Source organism: Micromonas pusilla (assembly GCF_000151265.4).
Source record: "Micromonas pusilla CCMP1545 genomic scaffold MICPUCscaffold_7, whole genome shotgun sequence".
Classification (NCBI taxonomy): domain Eukaryota; kingdom Viridiplantae; phylum Chlorophyta; class Mamiellophyceae; order Mamiellales; family Mamiellaceae; genus Micromonas; species Micromonas pusilla.
In genome coordinates this window covers 152,818-174,016 of record NW_003315888.1, presented here as the reverse complement: position 1 = coordinate 174,016, position 21,199 = coordinate 152,818, and the positions used below count along the sequence as shown (strand labels likewise).

The window sequence follows — 21,199 nt, the reverse complement described above, 5'->3', positions numbered from 1 at the left end:
GTGACGCGTCGGTCGAGCGGACGACGACGGGAACGCGCTCGTCAGAGTTTTTTTGTCTGCCGAGTCGTCGCGGCGAAGAGTCATGAATTCATAATCGAAGTTGTTAACACGGGACGGTAAGCTTAATAACACTCCAGCAGTCGCCTCCGCCTCGAATCATCCCGTGATCATCGTCCCCGCGCCCTCGTCCGTGAGAATCTCCAACAGCAACGAGTGCGGCGCCCTCCCGTCGATGATGTGCGCGCTCTTCACCCCCTGCGCGATGCTCTTCACGCAGCACTCCACCTTCGGGATCATTCCGCCGGCGATGACGTCTGCGACGCGATGGATGATGACACGCGGCGGGACGCGATTGGTCAGTCCGATATCGGATTCGATGACATGTACGATCGCGCGGCTCAAAAGAAACAACAACACAAACAACAGAACGCGCGAACCAATAAAAAAAGGAAGGACACGCAGGACACGCGCGCGCACCGTCCGCGACGAGATCCCGCGTCTCGCTGATGGTCAGCTCTCGCAACAAACTCCCCGGGTCGTCCTTGTCCGTGCACACCCCGGGGACGTCCGTCATGAGGATGAGCTTCGCCGCGCCGAGCGACGCGGCGAGCTCGCCCGCGGCGGTGTCCGCGTTGACGTTGAGCGCTTGCCCGGACGCGTCCATCGCGACCGTCGCGACGACTGGGATCGCGCCCGAGTCCAACAAGCCGCGCAACACGCTCACGTCCACGCTCGTGACGTCGCCGACGAACCCGAGCTCCGGGTCGCGGACGCGGCCGCGGAGGGTGTTGCCGTCCTTCCCGCAGATCCCCACGGCCCTGCCTCCCGCGACGTTGATGAGCGACACGAGCGATTTGTTCACCTTGCCGACTGACGACGATTACGGTTCAGGTTCGGTCCAAGTTCCGCGCGAAGCGAAGCGATTCGATTTCGGGGCGGCGGCGGGAGTTCGGGCGCGCGTCAGTCTGAGTCGCGAGGCACCGCGGCGCGCGCATCGGGATTGATGAAACCGTCGGGTGGGTGGGCGGAGAGGAACGAACGCCGGGAGAGAAAGTCCTTAAGGAATGAAGTTCACAACGCGAACGCGGTCGTACGGGAACCAGTGTGAGTGAGGAAGGATGAAAACGCGCCTAAGACCATCTCGACGATCTCCATCGTCGCCGCGTCCGTGACGCGCAGGCCGTTCAGAAACTTCGCCTCGATCCCAACCTTGTTCAGCCACTGGTTGATCTCCGGCCCGCCGCCGTGGACGAGCACGGGGCGGATGCCCACGGTGGAGAGCAGGACGAGGTCGCGTATGACGCGATCTTTTAGCGACTCGTCCTTCATCGCGGCGCCTCCGTACTTCACGACGACGGTCTCGCCCGCGAAGCGCTGCAGGTACGGCAACGCCTCCGCGAGGACGGAGACTCTCTGGAAGTTGTCGATCTGCGCCTGCATCGCCTTGGCGTCGACGGTGCGGTTGGTTTCGGTCTCCGCGGCGGACGCGTCGATTTCGGCCGCGGCGTCGCGTCGGACGCGACGGCGAGGCGCGGGATGATGCGCGCACTGATTCATCTTCGTCTTCGCCGGGCGTGCGGCGATCGCGGCGCCGCGCGCGGGGGTCGCGACGCGGACGCGCGCGGGGGCGGCGACGGACGCGCGGAGCGGCGCCTTCGCGCTCGCGGCCATCTTCGGTGGAGTCTCGAGAGGGGAGGGCGCGGCGGAGGGGCCGAGGCGAGCGCTCTCGCCGTGGGGTGCGCGCGTCGGGTGTGCGGCGGGGTCGGAGGAGGGTCGCGATGAGTTTCGTCGTGGCGCTGGCGGGAGCGCGCGACGCGACGCGAAAGACGATGGACGATGGACGGTCGGCAGTCGATCGCGCGCGCGGAGGGGCCGCGCGATCGCGACGCCGTCTCGTCCGGTCCGCGCCGGCCGCCGGGCGGCGCGACGGCCGCGTCATGCCCCCGAAGCGAGCCCCCGCGCGCGGGGGAGGAGGCCGCGGCGGCGCGCGCGGTGGGCGACGCGCGACGACGACGACGACGACGACGACGACGACGACGACGAAGTCCTTAAGGAACGGCGTTCACCACGCGAACGCGGTCGTATGGGAACCAGTCACGACGACGACGACGACGCGACGACGCGACGAGATGATGCCGACCCCTCCGCGCGTCGCGCCGCTGACGGGCGAGGCCGGGACGCTCCTCGGCGAGGCCGCGGACAACGTGAACCGTCTGCTGGATAAGCGCGCGGGGAGGAAGGCGGCGGCGGCGGCGGCGGCGGCGGCGCCGGGTCGCGGCGCGCGCGGCGCGCGCGACGCGATCGCGGTCGCCGAGCCGTCGTCGTCGTTCGTCGTCCGACCTCGCGAGCGCGGCGCGGCGGGCGCGGGCTCGGCCGCGAACAAGGCTGCGGCGACGGCGCACAACGCCCTCGTCCTCGCGCGCGCGTCCATGGCGAGCGACCGCGGTCGGATGCGCGCGGCGGACGCCGCGGACGCGGACGCGGACGCGGACGCCGAGAGGCTGCTGCTCGGGGCGTGGACCGCGCCGGCGTCAAATCGACGCGCCGCCGCCGCCGGCGTCTGCGGCGCGCGGGCGACGACGACGGGGCGAGAGCTCGACGATAGCGAAACCGCCGCGGTCGCGGCGTTACCGATCATGGAAGCCAACGCCGCGGCCGTCGCGGCCGCGGCGGCGGCGAAGGCGAGAGAAGGCGTCGCGATCGAGCCCGAAGCGGACGGCGGCGGCGACGACGACGAGTGGGAAGACATCGACCCGGGTGCCGACGTGTACGATGCCGACGTGTACGCTGACATGGATGCTGACGTGGACGACGACGACGGCGACGACGAGACCACCGGGTCCGCGTCCAAACCCGCGACCACCGCGCGAAGGCTGACGACGGAGGAGCGCGCGAACGTTCGAACGCTCCACAAGACGGAGCTGCTGTGCGCCGTCGCGCGAAACGCCGCCGTCGCCGCCGCGGCGTGCGACCCGCTCGTGCGAGCGATGGCGATGAGCGTGATCCCGCGCGACGTCGCGTTCGCGTTCGGGGAACGGGAGGAACGTGGAACGTCAACCGACGCGCCCGCACCCGCGGCCGCGCCGGACGTGAAGCACGTCGCCGCGGTCGCGAAGTGGTTCGCGGGCAACGTCAAGGTGGTGTCGAAGAGCGTTTTATTTTCGCGCGCCGCCGCGGGGGCGGGGGGTCCCATCGCGTCGACGCGGCCGGTCGGCGGCGGCGGCGGCGGCGCGTCGTCGTCGAGGGCGAAGCCGAAACCGCGCGAGGAAGACGTCATCGTGCTCGACGACAGCGACGACGACGACGACGACGACGACGACGGCGGCGGGGAAGGCAAAGGGAAAGGGAGAGAGGAGAGGAAGAAGGAAGACGACGCCGCCTCTCTCGCCGCCGCGGCTCGGAAAGCGTCGATCCTCGCCGCCGCGCGCGTCGCGTCCGTCGGCCACGCCACGCGCCTCGCGTTCGCGCTCGCGCGCCGCGAGTGCACGCAAGAGGAGCTCGCGGGGTTGTTCGTGGCCGCGATGAAGGGGCTCGGGTGCGACGCGAGATTCGTGTGCGCGCCGGAGCCGGCGCCGCTGAAGTCGACCGCCGCGGCGTTGGAAACCCTCGGGATCATACCCAGAGAGACGCCGCCGTGCGAGGAGCACGCAGGGAAAAAAAGGAGAAAGAAAACGGCCGAAACGGCCGCCGCCGCGAAGAAGGGATGCGAAACGTCGACCGTCGCGAAACGCGCCGCCGCGAAAGACGCCGCGGATGACGTCGTCACGCACTGGTGCGAGGTGCTCTGCGTCGCGCCGCCGACCGCGGACACGCCGTACGTCTCGAACCCCGACGCGCCGCGCTGGGTCTGCGTCGTGCCGCACACGGTCGGGGTTACGTCTTCGAACGCGAGGTGGTCGTTTCACGGCGGCGGCGCGAGCGTCGACGCGGTCGCGGACGTCTCGGCGGGGAGAGTCGCGTCGAGGGCGCTGCGTTACGTCCTCGCGTTTCGAGCGAAAAACGTTTCTTCAGGGAGCGTTACCTGGAGCGCGAAGGACCTCACGCGGAAGTACGCGCCCGTGTTGTCGCAGACGATACCGCACCGCGTCGAGCTGCCGTGGTGGCTGGAGACGACGAAGGCGATGCTCGAGAGAGAGCGCTCGATGGACGACGGCGGCGGCGGCGCGGCGGCGGCCGGGACTTCGACCTCGACCTCGACCTCGACCTCGACCTCGACCTCGACCCCCGCCGCGATCGCGAGCGCGACGGAGGACGCGGAGATGGACAAAAAAGCCGCGTGCGAGCGCGTCCCGTCCACGCTGAGCGAGATCAAGAACCACCCGCTGTGGGTCCTCGAGCGGTTTCTCCCGGCGAACCAGGTGGTCTACCCGCGCGATCAAGTCAAAGGGTTCATCCAAGGCGAATTCGTGTTCCCCCGGTCGCGCGTGCAGACGCTGCGCAGCGCGGACCGATGGAAAGCAGAGCGACGGCGGACGGTGAAGCCCGATGAGCTCACGAAGCCGGTGACGAAGATTCACAGCCGACGCGCGAGGGCGGCGATCGCGGCGAGGGACGCGGCGCGACGCCGCGCCGCCGCCGCGGCGACGGCGGCGGCGTCTGGGGTCAACGCGGGTAAGCGCGTGGCCGCGCGTCGCAAGGGCCCCAAGTCCGTGGAAGAGAAAGCCGCGGAGACGAAAGCGAAAGACGGCGGCGGCGGCGGCGGCGGCGACGGCGACGACGACATCCCCGGGGACGTCCCTCTGTACGGGGAGTGGCAGACGGTGGAGTATCATCCGCCCGCCGCGGCGAACGGCGTCGTCCCGAAAAACGAACGCGGCAACGTGGACTTGATCGGCGGCGCGTTGCCCCCGCCCGGGACCGTCCACGTGTCGCTGCCTCGTATAACGCGCGTCGTTCGAGCGTTACGCGGGATTGATTTCGCCGCCGCGCTCGTCGGGTTCGAGTACCAGCGCGGCGGCGCGGTCACGCCGAAGTTTGACGGCGTCGTCGTGTGCGAGGAGCGCGAGGAGGACGTGAGGGACGCGTGGCGCGCGGAGGAAAAGAAACGGCTGGAGGGCGAGCGTTTTAAGGAGTTACGGGAAGCCGCGAAGCGGTGGCGGTTGTTACTCAGCGCGGTGTGGACGCGGCAGAGCTTGCGCGAGGAGTTTGGGATGGACGACCGCGGCGGCGGCGGCGGCGGCGGCGGCGAGCGCGACGAGGACGAGGACGACGACGACGACGACGCGGCGGCGGCGACGGCGCGGCGCGTCGCGGCGCTGACCGACGACCTCGACGGCCACGGCGGGAGCAGGAAGAAGCAGAAGACGTGGATTCCCGCTTTCGCGGAGGTGGAGTACGTGTGACGAGCGAGCGAGCGACGTGCGGACGGACGGCGTTCGCGGCGACGGAGCGAACGGTAGACGGTCTTAGTTTAAAGTAGTGGTAGAGAACGAAAGCGACGACGACGACGACGACGACGACGACGACGACGAACGAAGACGACGAGCATCACGAGGAGGTTTCTTCGAAGCTAATAATATGTTGTCGTTATTACATGCATCAATAGTAATGTCGCGAAGCAGTCTAGTGCGTCGCGGCGAACGAGCGCCGCGGAAAGAATCGGTGAGGCTAACGCGGCGGATGAAATTATTCCCTCCGCGCGGGAAGATAAAAAAGTGTCACCCTTTCGGCGACCCGTCCGGCGACTTCCGGTACGCCGCCGCGAGCTTCTCTCGCTGCGCGGCGTAATTATTCTGCCCCCACGACGGCCTCGACGCCATCCCTCCCTTCACCACCCTCTCGTGAGGATTTTGCTCGGTCACTGCGACGGAGGAAGAGGGTAGGGAGACGGCGGGGGAGTCAGCGAAACGAAGAGGAGGGGAAAAACGCAATGCATCGTCAGCAGCGACCGTATCGACAAGATGCGCCGCGCGTCCGCGCCGCGCGCGGCGCCGTCCGTCGTCGCGCGCGCGCCCCTCGAAACGCCCTCGAACGACCTCCCGTCGCGTCGCGCGACGACGGCGAGAAAACGGGAATGAAACTCCCTCCGCGCACCTGTCACCTCGCTGACGCCGTCTTCGTCCATGACGGCGTCCGCGTCGACGCCGCTCTGCGCGGCCGCGAAGCACCCCGCGAGCAGGTCACTGATGCTCTCCCTTCCCACGACGCTCGGGGAGATGTCCCCGCCGAACATCGTCATCGCGCTGTCCTCCGGAACGCCGTAGTCGATCCCCGGGATCCGCAGGTGCTTCGGAGGGAGGTACCCGCGCAGCGCCCACTTCACGCCCGCGCCCTGCGCGGTGGGAGGCGACGCGTTATACGCGGAGGCGAATAATTGCTCCTCGGACGTCACCCGGTGTAAATCCCTGACCATGGCGCAGCGCGCGTGCGCGGCCATCGCGCCGGCCATGACGCCGCGCTCCCTCTTCGCGGGGTGCGCGCCTTTGCCTTTCTCGCGCGTCCGGAGTGGGTTTCTTCCGGTGCGGCGAGCGCGTGTGCGTGCGCGCGCGCGAGTGCGGTCGCGGCGGTCGCTCCGTGAAAAAAAGGTTCGGCAAAGTCCACGTAAGCACGACGCTCATTGGCCGATTCCGTATCCGCTGGAAGGCGACTGGCCTCGACCGCGGAAACTTGGCGGGGTTTTCTTGACCGCGGCCTCGCGGTGAAAATATCGGAGCATCAAAGGAGAAATTCTGGCGCTCGATCGGGGAAAACGGCGCGGTGCCGGGTTCGATCTCGCGATGAAAAACCAAAAATATCGCCTCGGGTTTGGTTTTCGGCTCGCGCTCGCGGCGCCTTTTCTGACTCGGATGGGTGGATTCTATCAGTCGCCGCGTCCCGTCCTCCCGCGCCCTCACACCGACTCGCGACGCCCACGCGCACCGCACGCACACGGCGTTCCTCACGCGCGCGCGCGAGCGTACCCCCTCGCCGTCGTCGACGCACCGCACTCACCGCGACGCGCAGACCCGCCGTCCGCCCGACCGCGCCCCGCGCGTGATCGACTAACTCAAAATGCTGAGCCTGACCCTGTCCGCGACCGCGACGCGCGCGTCGCTCTCCGCGCCGCGCCGCGTCTCCGCGCCCCGACGCCGCGGCGCTTCCGTTCGCGTCCACTCCGGCGGTAATAAGAAGTCCGGGGAGATACACGAGGAGCTCAAGGAGAAGTTCACCACCGGAGGCGGCGGGTACAAAGGGTTCTGCGACTACGAGGAGATCCGAGAGGCCATCAAGGAGTGCGACGGATTAGGTGCGTTCTATACACTGGTTCCCATACGACCGCGTCGGCGTGGTGAACGCCGATCCTTAAGGACTTTTGCCGTCGTCTCTCCACGCCCAACCCTCGCTTTCAATCCCCGCCCTCGATGCCTTTCAACTTCAACTGACGCCTTTCAACTCCACCCCGACATTCGCTTGTATGGAACGACCCTTAGACGGCGCGCGGCTGGAGGCGTGCTACGCGGAGTTCGGGTGCGACGTGGACAAGGTCACGGAACACTACGCGAAAGCGGCGGGGATCGACGCGAAGAAGAAAAAGGCGGACGAGTGAGCGAAGAACGAACGTCCGCGATGGATGGATCGATCCGCGAAGGAAGGAAGGAAGGAGGGAGGGAGGGAGAGAGGCGTTCCGAGAAATGAATGAATGCTAATCACTCATCACTACACACGCGTCAGTCATCCACGTCACAACCACACGCACTTCGTGTGCGCGCCCACGCTCGGGGGGTTCGATAACCGCGCGGCCGCGAACGCGGCGAACTTCGCTTGCATCGCGCCGAGCGCCCTCGCGTCGCCGCCGTCGTCCTTCTCCTTGCCGTCCCTCTTCCCTCTCCCGCCGCCTTTCTCGCCGCCGCCGAACAGAAGCCGCTCGGTGCACATGTACGCCTGCAGCTCGTTCACGCACAGCTCGCGGTCGTCGCCGTCGTACCTCAGCCCTTTCAAGAACGCGACCCACCGCGCCTTGTCCTCCTCCGCGACCTCGTCGTCCCAGTGCGCGTAACACGCGTCGCGCCAGCTCGCGTCGGTGTAGAAAACCATGTGCATCGCCTCGTGTAGCAGCGCGTCTCGAACCTGAGGGACGTTCCATACGAAGCGACGTCGGGGTGGAGTTGAAAGGCGTCAGGTGGAGTTGAAAGGCGTCGAGGACGGGGATTGAAAGCGAGGGCTGGGCGGAGAGATGCGCCGGCGAAAGTCCTTAAGGATCGGCGTTCACCACGCCGACGCGGTCGTATGGGGACCAGACTACAGAACGCGCCTCGTCGCGGTTCGAGCTCCCCGCGACCGCCGCGACGACGGGTCCGCCGTCGCCGTCGCCGTCGTGTCCTGTTGTCCCCGGTCCGGACGCGACCCAGCGGCCGGATTTGTCCGTGCGCAGGACGCCAACGCGCGCGAGCGCGTCGCGGAGCGCGATCTCCGCGGACGTCGGCGCCGCGCCGGGCGTCGCGTCGACGCGATTGAGGAATCGCGCGAGGTCGCGCGCGCGCATGTTGTGCCCGCTGTAGTTGGCGACGCCGCCGCGCTGCCCCGACGGAATCCTGTCCACGACGACGCCGCGGTCGTCGAGGTCCTCTAAGAAGACGGACGCGCGGCCCATCGCGTCTCTCTGCGCGGCCGCGGAGGGGAAACGCAGGAGGAACACGCGGTCGTCGCGATCCCAACGCGACACGGTCACGGTCGCGCTCGACGACGACGACGACGACGACGCGCCGGTGAGGCTGTCCGCGAACTGTTCCAGCGTGACCGTCGGCACGCCGCCGCCGCCGCCGCCGCCGCCGCCGCCGCTCTTGCTCTTCCCCATCCCGACGCCGACGCGACGCCCGCGCGCGCGGATCTCGTCAGCGCGCGCAAAACTCTCGTTCCAACCAGACTTTCGTCGAAGAATTTAATCTTCAACGCCTACCTATCGCGCTACCTACCTACGCCCGCCGTCGCCGCTGCCGCGCGCTCGACGGCTCTCCTCCTCCTCCTCCTCCTCCTCCTCTGCGTCTCGCGGCTCCACCGCGACCCACCACCCTATCCTCGTACGGCCGCGCGTCCTCGAACTCGCTCCTCCGCGCGGCGAACGGTCCGTGCAGCCCGTCGAACGCTTTTTCGAAATTTCCTCCGCGAACCAATCGCTCCACCTCCTCCGGAAACAGCGCCGCGCGAACCACCGCGGCGAGACGCTTCGGCGTGCGAATCGTCACGTCGTCTCCCCACGTGCACTTCGGCACAAAGTACGCCGCGTACCTCGCGTCGCACGCGCGCGCGAGGAGCGCGTACTCGGTGTGATACGCGCTCGCGCCGGGGACGATCTCGATCAGCGTCGGTCGCCGACGGCGGTGACGCGCCTCGTCGTTCGCCGCCGCCGCGGCGTAGAGCACGTTCGCGAGGCCGGCGCCGTGCACGCCGACGATCGCGTCCGCGCCCCTGAACACGCTCCATCGATCGCTCGACGCGGCCGCGTCGTCGTCGTCGTCGTCGTCGCGGCCGCCGCCGCCCCCCAGCTTTCTCCACGTCTTCACGTCGTGCGTGTCGCTCGGGGTCGAGGGTCCGTACGAAGCGACGTCGGGGTGGAGTTCAAAGGCGTCAGGTGGAGTTGAAAGGCGTCGTACTGTGTCGGGGATCGAAAGCGAGGGGTGGGAGGAGAGAAACGCGCGCCGGGAGAGAAAGTCCTTAAGGATCGGCGTTCACCACGCGAACGGGGTCGTATGGGAACCAGTGTGATAAGAGAACGCACCTCAACGCCGCCGCGAGCGCTTCCAATACTTCTTCGCGGTTCGCGACGCGTCGCCGAGTCTCCAGGTCCTCGCCGTCGCGTCCTCGACGCAGACGAACGTCCGATCGATCGATCAGCACCACGTGCGGACGCGCTGGCGGCGCCGTGGGGGTAGCAGTACGGTCGTCGAGAAGGTTTAGGGTGAACTCGCGAAGCCGCGGCATTAAAACGTCTCGAACGAGGACGTTACTCGGATGCAGATTCGGCGTGAAAGACGCGAAGAGCAGCTCCCTCGCGCGATACAACACGTCGTCGCGCTTGAGCACCAGCCTCGCGCGGTCGAGACCGTCGAAGAAGCGTTCGGCGTTCCGGATTACCTCGCGCATGAAGATGCAGTCCGGCACGAGCACCTTAATCTCCGGCCGTTCTCGCAGCAGAGGCAAGCACGCGGCGAGCTTCGGAAGATATTCCGCGAAGAGATGATACGGCGAACGGCTGTGCGCCTGCGAGACGTCCAGCAACACGTCGTGCGCCTCGACGATCACGTCGTTTTGGGTTGCGGAACACCCCGAGGACGCCGCCGCGATCTCCTCGTGGAAAGCGCCGTAGGCTTCGAACGCGCGCGCGTCGCTCATGAAGTGCGTCCGACGACGGGCGCCTTCTTCGTCTTCGTCTCCGCCGCCGCGGCTGCCTGCGGTGAGGGCCGTTCTATACGAGCGAACGTCGGGGTGGAGTTGAAAGGCGTCAGTTGGGAGTTGAAAGGCGTCGAAGGCGGGGATTGAAAGCGAGGTGTGGGCGGAGAGATACGACGGGCAAAGTCCTTAAGGATCGGCGTCCACCTCGCCATTGGGGTCGTATGGGGACCAGTGTATAGAACGCACCTGAGCGTCTTCGCGAGCGTCGCCCAACACAGGTCCATCGGGCGAAACGTCGCCGTCGCCGTCGCCGTCGCCTCCTCTCCGTCGCCGTCGCCGTCGCCGCTCGAAACGCGCACGTCCACGACGCCTCTGTCGCGCAAGACGCGATAGGGCCCGTCCAGGCGGTCGAGGAAGAATCGCGCGTCGTCCCACACGCACCCGTCCATGCTCGTGCACGCGTCGCGCAGCGAGCACACGGACAGCTTGGACGCGATCGGGTCTCGCGCGAGGAGGACGTTCTGGAGGAAGTGCGCGCGCTGCAGCGACGCGTGCGCGGCGCCCCACGCGATCGATGTGTCGCCGTCGCCGTCGTCGTCGCCGTCGCCGTCGACGTAAATCTCGGGGAGCTCGCGCGAGATCTCGTCGTACGCGAGCGTATCGAGGACGACCGTGACGTCCGGCTCCGCGTGGATATCGTCGACCGCGCGCAGGCGCACGGGCGCGGTGACGTCGATCGGAGCGGTCATCGCGGGCGCGGCGGCGGCGGCATCGCGGGGCGCTCGCGCGCGGGCGGGGAGTGCGATCGCGTTTGACGACGAGCTGACTGTATTTTCTGTTCGCTCTCGTCGCGTCCTTCCTGTCGTCGCCTTCGTCAGTGTCCCTCCGCGCGCGCGTCATGTCCGTCGCGCCGCCCTGCAGCGCGCCCTCGCGCGCCCTCGCGCGCCCTCGCGCGCCCTCGCGCGGCCGCGCGGCCGTCGTCGTCGCCGCCGCGTCGCCCCCCGAGCGACGCGCCCCCGACGATCCTCGCGCGAGTCGTCTCGGAAGAAGACATCATCTCGCGTCGTCCGTCGCGCTCGCGTCGCTCCTCGCGTCTCCCCTCGCCGCGCGCGCGGTCGAGCCGCCGACCACCCCGGACGCGTCGTCGTCGCCGTACATCCGATCCCTCCTCGCCAAGTCGGAGGCGAACAGAGAGCTGCGAGAGCTCGAGCTGCAGAACAAGAACTGCCTGCGGCAGAGCGACATGGGCATCGGGGACTGCGCGGGGCTGAGGTGCGTTCTATGTCACACTGGTTCCCGTACGACCGCGTCGGCGTGGTGAACGCCGATCCTTAAGGACTTTTCCCGGCGTGTCTCTCCGCCCACCCCTTGGTTTCAATCCCGACACACCTCGACGCCTTTCAACTCCGCTTCTGACGCCTTTCAACTCCACCCCGATATCATCGCTCGTACGGAACGACCCGGAGTCGCGACGATCTGAAAGCCGCGATGGACGAGAGCGTGCGGCGGTTGGAGAAGAGGAAGACGGCCGAGGCCGCGGAGGCGGCGGAGGAGGAGAGGCTGCTCGCCGCGGGCGCGGCCGCGGAGGCGCGCTCCGCGGAGGCGGCCGCCGCGAGCGAGAACGAGAGCGGCGGCGGCGGCGGCGGCGGCGGCGGCGGCGGCGAAACCGAGTAAAATAATCATGTGATCCAACGATCATCAGTCAACGCGCGCTTTCGCTCTCGCGCCCTTCATCGCGTCCCCGTTTGGCGTCGTGCCTAAGATCCGATCTAATACCCGGTTCGTTATCCCGAAGCTCACGTCGCAGTCGTCGTAGTGGTGCTTCATGTGCGTCGACCGGAGTTCGCTCTTTCCCCCGCGTTCACCGATCAGCGCTCGGCGAATCCATCCTCGCGCCGGTCCCCACCTGAGGGTCGAGGGTCCATACGAGCGATGATATCGGGGTGGAGTTGATAGGCGTCAGTTGAAGTTGAAAGGCGTCGAGGTGTGTCGGGATTGAAACCGAGGAGTGGGCGGAGAGACACGCCGGGAAAAGTCCTTAAGGATCGGCGTTCACCGCGCGGACGCGGTCGTATGGGGACCAGTGTGAGATAGAACGCGCCTCCACCCCGACCGACCCCCGCCCCCACCCCCACCCTCTCCACCCTCTCTCTCTCCAATCGCTCCGATCGTCGCGTCGTGGTGCAAAAAGTAATGCACGCAGTCGTAGTGCACGTACGCGGTCAGGCACCCCGCGAACGCGATGGCGCCCGTCGCCGGCGTCGGCGCCAGCGCGCGCGTCCTTGAGTCCATACGAAGCGATGTCGGGGTGGAGTTGAAAGGCGTCAGAAGCGGAGTTGAAAGGCGTCGAGGGCGGGTATTGAAAGCGAGGGACCCTGGGCGGAGAGATGCGCCGGAGAGAAAGTCCTTAAGGATCGGCGTTCACCACGCGAACGCGGTCGTATGGGGACCAGTGTACGGGACGCACCACGCCAACCACGACGCGGCGACGACCGCCGCCCACGGCGCCGGCGGGAACACCAACCGCAGCGCGTCCATCGGGGACTTGTGGTGGCAGCCGTGCATGAGAAAATGCGCGACGATGCCGGCGCGCGTCCGCGGCGCGCGGTGGAAGACGAAGCGGTGGAAGACGTACTCGCCGACGCTCCACGCCGCCGCGCCGATCGCGAAGAAGGTCGCGACGACGACGACGACGACGACGACGACGACGACGCGCGCGGCGACGGCGTCCGAATCGTCCCGGTCGCCGGCCCCCGCGATGGCAGCGATGGAATCTGAGGAATCGTCGCCCCCTACCCTCCCTCTCTCCGTCGCCGCGACCACCCCCAGCACGCCGCGCGCGAACGCCGCGAACGCCACGGGGAGCCACACCGTCGGGACGACCCACCATCGCGTCCGCGACGCGCGCTCGAGAACGTCCGATTTAAAGAATCGCATCGGTCCCGACCCGAGCAGAGGCTCGCGCGTCCACGACTCGTACGCGTCGCCCAGCGCGCCCACCTGAGCGACGAGCGGCTTGGAGAGGTCGACGCCGTGCGCGTCGATCGTCGTCGTCGTCGTGGAGCCGTCCTCGGACGCGGCCGCGTCGTCCGAGTCCTCGCTCGCCGTCGCCGCGTCGTCGTCGTCGTCGTCGTCGTCGTCGTCGTCGACGTCGTCGTCTTCGACGAGGACGCCCACCTTGAGCCGCGCCAGGATCCGCCGCGCGGCGTCGCTGTGCGCGTGCGCGCGCACGCTCGATCGTCCGCCATCGCCGCGGAACGCGCTCGAGGCGTCTCGCGCGCCGCCGACGAACGCGCGCAGCGATCGCTCGCCTCCCGGGTGCGCGAATCCGCCGACGTCGTACACGCCTCCGTCGACGACGATCAGGGACGCGCCGACGCCCGCGCGAACGCCCTTGACGACGCGGACGCCGTCGCGGACGTCCTGGCGCGTGTAGGACCGCGGCGGCGACGGCGCCATGACGACGCGACGCGACGCGACGGACGCGCGCGCGCGGGGGGCCGCGCGCTATGTATGATCCGGAATCTGTTCGACATTTGATGAAGCGTCCTTCGGAAGCGCGCGGCGCGATAGAAGGTTTGAAAGGAGATTTTTTGATCGAAGATCGGTTTTCGTTTCATCGATCCGCGTCAGCTTTGCCTAGGTGGCACCCCTTTGAGACGACAGCTCGGACGAAACGACGACTTTTTTTTAAAAAAACGACTTGTTCCCACCCGCGCGCGTCGTCGTCACACCCCGTCGCGCGCGCGATAGACGCCCACCGCGCTCGCGGCGACGCACGCGCGTCCGGTGGCGATGTCGTCGCACGCGTCGACGGTCGCGGCGGAAATGGCGGCGACGCCGCGCGTCGCCGCGGCGCGACGATCGCGCGGCGGCCTTCGTCGTCCACCACACGGAATCGCGCTTCGTCTTCATCATCATCGCGCGCGCTCGCCGCCGCCGCCGCCGTCGCGACGCCGCGCGCTCCGACGACGCGCGGCCGCGTCCTCCGACGACGCCGCGTCCTCCACGTCGACCGAGGCGCGCGACGCGCCGCCGCCGCGAACTCCTCCCCGGCGCGGCCGAGACGCCTCCTCGCTCGACGACGCGGTACCGTCGCGGCGACCGCCGACGCTCGGCGCGCGCGTCGATATCGCCGGGTCCGTCCCCGAGATCGAGTGGCACGCGGCGACCGCGACGAGATCCCGCCGCGACGACCTCGCGCGGACGCTCTCCAACCCCGCGACGTTCCGCGAGCCTCTGATCCTCCGCGGCGCCGCGGACGCGTGGCCCGCGGTGTGCGACGCGACGCGCGAGTGGACGCTGACGCGCCTCGCGCGCGAACACGCCGACTTCGAGGGCGAGGCGAGGGTGTTCAACGACCGCGGCGCGACGAGGCTCGGCGTGCGCGACGACAGCTTCGTGTTCGTCGAGCCGAGTCACCCGGCGGTGCGATCGGGCGCGTTCGACGCGCCGAGCGCGACGGAGACGGTGTCGATCCGCGACGTCGCCGCGCGCATGATCGACAACACGTCGGGAAGGGACGGCGTGTATCTGCAGGCGACGCTCGGCGATTCGCCGCTCTCGGCCGAGGTCGGATTAGGAGGGTCCGGCGACGGCGGCGTCGCGGAGGAGGAGGAGCCGTGGAAGAGCATGGAGGACGCCGGGTGGGCGGAGACGCAGCCGCCGCGGCTGTGGCTCTCCGCCGCGGGCGCGACGACGCCGTTGCATTTCGATCAGAGCGTCAGGTGCGTTCTATACACTGGTCCCCATACGACCCCGTTGGCGTGGTGAACGCCGATCCTTAAGGACTTTTCCCGGCGCATCTCTCCGCCCACACCTCGCTTTCAATACCCGCCCTCGACGCCTTTCAACTTCAACTGACGCCTTTCAACTCCACACCGACGTTCCCTCGTATGGAACGACCATCAGCGTGCTCGCGCAGGTGCACGGGACGAAACGGATGCTGTTGTATCCGCCGTCCGCGCTGAGCCGAGCGCACTTGTACCCGAACTGGCACCCGCTGCGGAGGAGGAGTAAAGTGCGGCTGGACGCGGTCCTGAGCGAGGAGGAGTCCGCGGCGGCGTGGCCGCGGTGGACAGGCGGCGGCGAGGGCGAAGGTGAGTTGACACACTGGTCCCCATACGACCCCGTCGGCGTGGTGAACGCCGTTTCTTAAGGACTTTGCCCGTCGTTTCTCTCCGCCCACCCCACGGTTTCAATCCCCGCCCGCGACGCCTTTCAACTCCGCTTCTGACGCCTTTGAACTCCACCCCGACGTTCGCTCGTATGGACCCTCGACCCTCAGGCGGCGAGGGCGAAGGCGACTCGATCGGCGAGTTGAAAAACAACGTCGTCGGGTCCGGGTCCGCGTTCGCGTCGCCCCCGAAGGCGTGGGAAGCGGTGCTCGCGCCAGGGGACGTCCTCGTGTTCCCGCCGCGGTGGGCGCACTACACGGAATCCCTCGGCCCGAAGGTGTCCGCGTCCGTGACGAGGCGGTTTAAGGCGACGCGGGCGAACCCGCCGGCGCCGGCGCCCGGAGACGTCGCGATCGGCTCGGAGGAGGGCGTGACCCCGGAGTCTCTGGACGCCGCGCGACGGTTCGCGCGGTGGGCGGAACGCAGAGGGTTCGTCCAGAACCCGACGCGCGCGGCGTCGCGCGCGGCGAGCTCCGCGGCGCGATCGCACGCGCACTTAGCCAGAGACGACGACGACGACGACGACGACGACGAAGTCCTTAAGGAACGGCGTTCACCACGCGAACGCGGTCGTATGGGAACCAGTCACGACGACGACGACGACGACGACGACGACGACGCGGCGGATGACGAACCCCTTGAAACGTATTCGAATTTCGCGCACGGCCACGCGAGCGAAGGCCGCCGGTCGATCGCGCAGCTCGAGGCCGCGCGCGTCGTCCGCCCCGTCTCGCGGCTGTCGCGGCTCGACGATCACGGAAGGGTCGTCGCGGAAGACTGCGCGGCGAGCGCGCAGAGCCGGTCGTTTCGGCGGACAGGGGGCGCCGCGGGGCGAGGCGGCGCCGCCGCGTGGGCCGAGCAGTGGTGGGCCGCGACCGAGGACGCGGGGGACATCGCGCTGAGAGTCTTCAACAACGGCGAGGTGGGCGCGACGGTCGAGGCGGGCGCGACGGTCGCGGACGACGACGCGACGGTTAACGGCGGGATGAACGGACACCGCGTGAAGGTGAACCTGCGCGGCCCGTTCAGAGACGCCGCCGGGGAGGACGTCGTCAGGGTCGACCTCGCGATCGTCCCGGGCGGCGGCGGCGACGCTTCGTCTTCCGCTTCCGGCGGCGTTCCGTCTTCCAGCCGACTGACGTCCGACCGCATCACGCGCGCGGACTCGGAGATCGCCGCGGGGCGCGTGATTGGCGTGTACGCGCGCGGATCCGTCGCGCGAGGCGAAGCGCGCGCCGGCGTCAGCGACGTCGACGTCGTCGTCGTGCTCTGGGGCCACGAGTCCGCGGACGACGTCGTCGAGCTCGCGCGTCAGAAACGCACGCTAAAGAAGCGTTTATCCTCGAAAGAAGAGTGGCACGGCCGCTGGGGGCACCTCGCGACGAAGGCGGACGTGCGGGTGGTGACGGTGCCGCCTCCGCCGCATCCCGCGGGGACGGCGCTCGCGGCGGCCATCGCCGGCGAACCCCTCTCCCGCCAGTCCAAACCGAACGCGGCGGCGTCCGTGACGCTGTGCCTGGGCGAAGAGAACACGTTCGTGCTCGCCGCGGAGTGCGCGACGGTGTACGGGCCGGACTTGCCGAAGATGCTTCCCGCGAGCGCGCGGACGCCGCCGCTTCGGTGTTTGCCCACGCTGTTCGAGGACGTCACGGAGGCGATCGCGGACGGCGGCGAAACGGCTCTGAAATGGGCGTTACGGCGTATACTACGCGCCGCGTTCGAGCAGCACGTCGTCGCCGGCGAGGCGTGCCACGTAGGCGGCGCCGCCGCGGAGCCAGGGTGCGGGTACTACACCCGAGATTTGTATCACTGCGCCGCGTTGGTGTCGGACGCGAAGCCCGAGCTCGGGGAGGACCTCGCGAGCGCGCTCGTCGCCGCGGTGTACGGGCCGAGGGCGGCGTGGGGGGGGTTGTGGTGGGCGTGCGGCGCGGCGACCGCGCAGCGGTTGCGCGACGCCGTCGTCTACGGCGACGAGTGAGGCGACGAGCGACGATGCGAATAGTGCGTACCTCGCGCGACGACGACGACAGTGGACGCCGCCGCCGTAGATCGCGATGAGTTATTTAATCCCACTACCTTATTACTATGCTTCCGCGCTCGTGGACGTCGCGAATCACCCGATGCCTTCGTACGGCGTTAAACCCGCGGCGTTCTTCGCGTCCTTGTCCGCGCCCTTCTCGACGAGGAAGTCCCCGAGCGCGTTGAACCCGAACTGCACTGTGAAATGCAACGCGGTGTTACCCTTGTTATTTTTGGCGTTGACGTTTCCGCCGTATCGCTCTGCCATTTTAACGATCCGTCCGTGGCCGTTTTGGCACGCGACGATGAGCGCGGTGTTCCCAAACGTGTCCACGACGTTCGCGTCGATTCCGCGCTTGAAGTACTTCTTCACTTTCGCGTATTCGCCTCGCCGCGCGGCTTTGATGAAGGCGGGGTATTCCTTCTCCTCCACCGGCGCGAGAGGCTTTTTTTCAGCCGCCGCGTCCGCGACGCTCGACATCGTCGAGCTGCCGCCCGGCGAGCCGCCGTGGGCGCTGCTGCCGTACACGCTCGCGTCGTCGTCGTCGTCGTTCTCGTCCGCGAACGGGTCGGATTTGATCCCGCCGTTGAGCTTGAGCTTCGCGGCTTTTCGCGCCAACTTCGCGGCTTTGAGAAATTCCGAGGTCGGGAGGCCGGACAGGACGTCGACGCCCTCGCCCAACGGCATCGGGACGCGGTTCGACGCGGCCACGACCGACGGCCTCGCGACGACGAGTGGCTGTGAAGAGGACACGTCAGCAAAAACAGTACCCGCAGATTCGGTAGATTCGACGGTCGAGGGTTTCCATTGGTCCACGTACGCGCCGTACGTCGACGTCGCCGGCGCCGCCGTCGACCGCGCGCCGTACTTGCACGCCGCCAACGCCGCAGCCGCCTGCGCCGTTGAAACCGCCGCAGCGCGACCGTTATCGTCCACCACCGCGCGCATCGCGGAGTCCTTCGCCAGCGGCGGGTCAACGCCGAGAGATATCGAACGCGAGTACGTCGCGGAGTCCTCCTTCGCGGCTTTCAGATACGCGCCGCTGAGTCCCGCGACGTTAACGACGGGTCTCAACGACAGCTCGGGTTCTCGGCGCGCCGCCGCCGCCGCCGCCGCCGCCGCCGCCGTCTCATCGAACAATCGCGCGTTCAACGCGTCGCCGTCGACGTCCGCGACGTCCTCTTCGATCGCCGCCGCCGCCGCCGCGGTCTCCGACGCGAGGGACGAGTGCAGCGACGCCAGCCGCGAGCTCCCGCGTTCGACCGTCGCGGCGACGGGCGGCGCAGGCGGCCGCGGGCTCGGCGCTAATTCCTCCAGCGTCCGCGTCCTTCGCGGATCGACGCCCAGGACGCTCGCGAATTGGAACGAAGAACTGGAACGCGAATCGTCGTCGCCGCCGTTAGAATGTGAATGCGAATCGTCGCCGGTCTCCACGCGACCCAACGCGCCCAAATTGGACCCGCCGCCCGCCGCCGCGGCGCCGCGGCGTACGCTCCGATACCCGTCCTCGGGTCCGAGTATCCGTCGAAGAATCGCCGCGCCCTTCACCGCTTCCGGCTTGTCGCGTCCCGGGTCGCCGACGCCGTCGGGGACGACGTCCCGCGCGACGCCGCGCGCGAGACCTAAAGGTTGGGACACCCGCTCGACGCGCGAGAGATCGAGGCGCGGTCCGACGTTTCCTCTTCCCCCCCCGATCGCGTCGGAGTTCGCCGCCGCCGCCGGTCCCGGTCCCGGTCCCGGTGCCGCGATGGCGACGACGTTCGCGCACCGTTCTAAAAGCCGCTTCGGCGTCGCCGCGGCGACCAAGTCGATATCGTCGAGGTCGTCGATGTCGTCGTCGTCGTCATCCTCCAGCTTTTTCAGCGTCTCGAGCTCTCGTCGCTTTTGCGTCAAGGACTGGCGCTTCGCGAATCTCGGAGCGTCCCTCGCGTCGTTCTCGTCCTTCTTTACGACGACGGCGGCCGCCCCTGTCATTCGCATCGCCGCCGCGGTGAGGCTGTCCGCCGCGGCCTGCGCTTCCGCGCCGCTCGGGCCTTCCGCCGGCGGCGTCGGCGGCGGCGGCGGCGGCGCGAGCGTCGCGGACTGGACCCGCCAGATGCTCGCGAGCGCGGCGGCTTGCTCGCTCGGGTACACGCCGTCCAAACGAAACGGCCCGGCGTGGAACGTTTCCGCTTCATCCATACTCGCAGCAGTAGGATGCGCCCGCGCGCTCGCGGGGCACTCCCCGTCGCGCTCGCCACGATGCGACCGCGGCGGCGGCGGCCGCGTCGTCCGCGGCGCGTCCGACTCTTTTTCCGCCGCCTCCGCCGCCGCCTCCGCCGCCGCCGCCGCCCCCCCCCCCGTACGTGAGCGTCAGCACCTCCGCGTCGCCGCGTTTCGTCGCCGCGGTCGCCGTCGCCGTCGCGGTCGAGGTCGAGGTCGGGGAGGACCAGCCCCCCCCGCGCGATGCGCTCGCCGGCGTGCCGCGCTGCTCGACGAGGTCGTACGGCGAGCCGCTCGCCCTCGTCGACGCGAGTCGACTGCTCGGGAACGGGCGGACGGTGCGCGCGACAATGGTCCCCATACGACCCCGTTCGCGTGGTGAACGCCGTTCCTTAAGGACTTTCTCCCCCGGGGACGGGAACCGCGGACTGTCCTCCTCTTCCTCCTCTTCCTCCTCGTCGAAGCTATCCTCCGAAGTCATCCGCCCCGCGCTTCGTCGATAACGCGGCCGCGTCGACCGTTTCATACTCGTCGCCGCCGCCGCCGCCGCGTCCGCCGCAGCCGCGTCAGCCTTCTCCAAAATCGCGACGTAATCCTTCCTCCGCGTCTCCTTCTCGTGCGCGCGCGTCGCCCTGAGTCGGACGCTCCGAAACCGCTCCTCCTCCGCGGCGATCTCCTTCAAACACACCGCCCGCTCCTTCGCGTGCGCGGCGAACATCTCCTCGAGCGTCGCCTTATTCGCCTCTCGGACGCGCTCGCGATGTTTTTTAATCTCGCGCTCCTCGAGCTCCTCGAGCCGCTTCACCAGGTCGAGCGCCTCGCCGAAGCGCTTCTTCTTCACGAGCGCCCTCTGCGACCGGCGCATCTCCTCCAGCTGCGGGCTCCACTCGCTCGGCGCGGAGACCCGCGAGTCGTCCTCCAAGCGCTCGCGGAGTCGGTCTATCGCGTCCGCGTGCCTCGCGCGGAGCGTCGCCTGAACGTCCGCGCATCGCTCGCGGAACCGCGCGTGCTTCTCGTCCCATGCCGCGTCGTGCGCGCGCCTCGCCGCGTCCACGAGCTCGTCGCGGCGTCGCAGCGCGCGCAGGACGTCGCGCATCTCCTGGACGTGCGCGTCGACGGCGTCGCGGTCGTCGACGCGACGCGCGGACGACGAGGGGGACGAATGATGCGAATCTCGCGTCGTGGCTACTGGCGGAAATCTCGCGTCGTCGTCGTCCGCGCGCGCGTCGGCGCGCGCGACGGACCGCCGCGTCGACGATCGCGCGCGTCCGTCGCCGCGCGCGTCACCACGGCTCGACGACCGCGGCCGCGCCGTCGAGGCGCTCCGGGGACGGCCCGTCCGCGGCGCCATGGCCACTGCGCGCAGCCTTGGCGGTTCCGAGAACGAAGGTCGGCACTTCGTTCTCGGAAGTTCTCGCGGCGTACGTGCAGTATGATACGTATTTTTTATCACTCAAACTAAAAAGTCATACAGTAGGGCCTTGCCACCACG

General features: G+C 68.6%; 10 protein-coding genes across 11 annotated transcripts; 4 read left to right on the top strand and 6 right to left on the bottom strand.

Annotated features, from left to right (window-relative positions):
* Nucleotides 1-85: 85 nt before the first annotated feature.
* Nucleotides 86-1,440, bottom strand: MICPUCDRAFT_34118 (uncharacterized protein; the record flags this gene model as incomplete). Its single annotated transcript, XM_003059637.1, has 3 exons — nt 86-314; nt 478-870; nt 1,101-1,440. 3 exons carry the CDS (start codon nt 1,438-1,440, stop codon nt 157-159), a joined length of 891 nt encoding a protein of 296 aa, XP_003059683.1. The 3' UTR covers nt 86-156.
* A 2,081-nt stretch (nt 1,441-3,521) lies between these two features.
* MICPUCDRAFT_65284 (uncharacterized protein) lies at nt 3,522-5,342 on the top strand (the record flags this gene model as incomplete). Its single annotated transcript, XM_003059933.1, has 1 exon — nt 3,522-5,342. One exon carries the CDS (start codon nt 3,522-3,524, stop codon nt 5,340-5,342), a length of 1,821 nt encoding a protein of 606 aa, XP_003059979.1.
* A 455-nt stretch (nt 5,343-5,797) lies between these two features.
* Nucleotides 5,798-6,388, bottom strand: MICPUCDRAFT_59243 (uncharacterized protein; the record flags this gene model as incomplete). The annotated part of the gene is made up of 1 exon (XM_003059636.1): nt 5,798-6,388. One exon carries the CDS (start codon nt 6,386-6,388, stop codon nt 5,798-5,800), a length of 591 nt encoding a protein of 196 aa, XP_003059682.1.
* Nucleotides 6,389-6,990: 602 nt separating this feature from the next.
* MICPUCDRAFT_71057 (uncharacterized protein) lies at nt 6,991-7,525 on the top strand (the record flags this gene model as incomplete). The annotated part of the gene is made up of 2 exons (XM_003059932.1): nt 6,991-7,225; nt 7,410-7,525. The coding sequence occupies 2 exons, from the start codon at nt 6,991-6,993 to the stop codon at nt 7,523-7,525; spliced, it is 351 nt and encodes a 116-aa protein (XP_003059978.1).
* A 134-nt stretch (nt 7,526-7,659) lies between these two features.
* Nucleotides 7,660-8,773, bottom strand: MICPUCDRAFT_71056 (uncharacterized protein; the record flags this gene model as incomplete). The annotated part of the gene is made up of 2 exons (XM_003059635.1): nt 7,660-8,046; nt 8,231-8,773. The coding sequence occupies 2 exons, from the start codon at nt 8,771-8,773 to the stop codon at nt 7,660-7,662; spliced, it is 930 nt and encodes a 309-aa protein (XP_003059681.1).
* A 118-nt stretch (nt 8,774-8,891) lies between these two features.
* MICPUCDRAFT_59239 (uncharacterized protein) lies at nt 8,892-11,100 on the bottom strand (the record flags this gene model as incomplete). The annotated part of the gene is made up of 3 exons (XM_003059634.1): nt 10,555-11,100; nt 9,695-10,381; nt 8,892-9,492 (listed from the first exon to the last, which is right to left on the bottom strand). The coding sequence occupies exons 1-3, from the start codon at nt 11,055-11,057 to the stop codon at nt 8,892-8,894; spliced, it is 1,791 nt and encodes a 596-aa protein (XP_003059680.1). The 5' UTR covers nt 11,058-11,100.
* A 106-nt stretch (nt 11,101-11,206) lies between these two features.
* Nucleotides 11,207-11,982, top strand: MICPUCDRAFT_71054 (uncharacterized protein; the record flags this gene model as incomplete). Of its 2 annotated transcripts, XM_003059930.1 has the most annotated exons (2): nt 11,207-11,580; nt 11,775-11,982. In XM_003059930.1, 2 exons carry the CDS (start codon nt 11,207-11,209, stop codon nt 11,980-11,982), a joined length of 582 nt encoding a protein of 193 aa, XP_003059976.1. The 2 variants fall into 2 exon arrangements, with proteins under 2 accessions (XP_003059976.1, XP_003059977.1); XM_003059931.1 differs by lacking the exon at nt 11,775-11,982 and having other exon boundaries at nt 11,207-11,629.
* A 24-nt stretch (nt 11,983-12,006) lies between these two features.
* MICPUCDRAFT_71053 (uncharacterized protein) lies at nt 12,007-13,767 on the bottom strand (the record flags this gene model as incomplete). Its single annotated transcript, XM_003059633.1, has 3 exons — nt 12,007-12,214; nt 12,410-12,589; nt 12,776-13,767. The coding sequence occupies 3 exons, from the start codon at nt 13,765-13,767 to the stop codon at nt 12,007-12,009; spliced, it is 1,380 nt and encodes a 459-aa protein (XP_003059679.1).
* Nucleotides 13,768-14,136: 369 nt separating this feature from the next.
* MICPUCDRAFT_71052 (uncharacterized protein) lies at nt 14,137-17,573 on the top strand (the record flags this gene model as incomplete). The annotated part of the gene is made up of 3 exons (XM_003059929.1): nt 14,137-15,035; nt 15,220-15,407; nt 15,596-17,573. 3 exons carry the CDS (start codon nt 14,137-14,139, stop codon nt 17,461-17,463), a joined length of 2,955 nt encoding a protein of 984 aa, XP_003059975.1. The 3' UTR covers nt 17,464-17,573.
* Nucleotides 17,574-17,598: 25 nt separating this feature from the next.
* MICPUCDRAFT_59233 (uncharacterized protein) lies at nt 17,599-21,058 on the bottom strand (the record flags this gene model as incomplete). The annotated part of the gene is made up of 2 exons (XM_003059632.1): nt 17,599-19,818; nt 19,865-21,058. 2 exons carry the CDS (start codon nt 21,056-21,058, stop codon nt 17,599-17,601), a joined length of 3,414 nt encoding a protein of 1,137 aa, XP_003059678.1.
* Nucleotides 21,059-21,199: the final 141 nt, after the last annotated feature.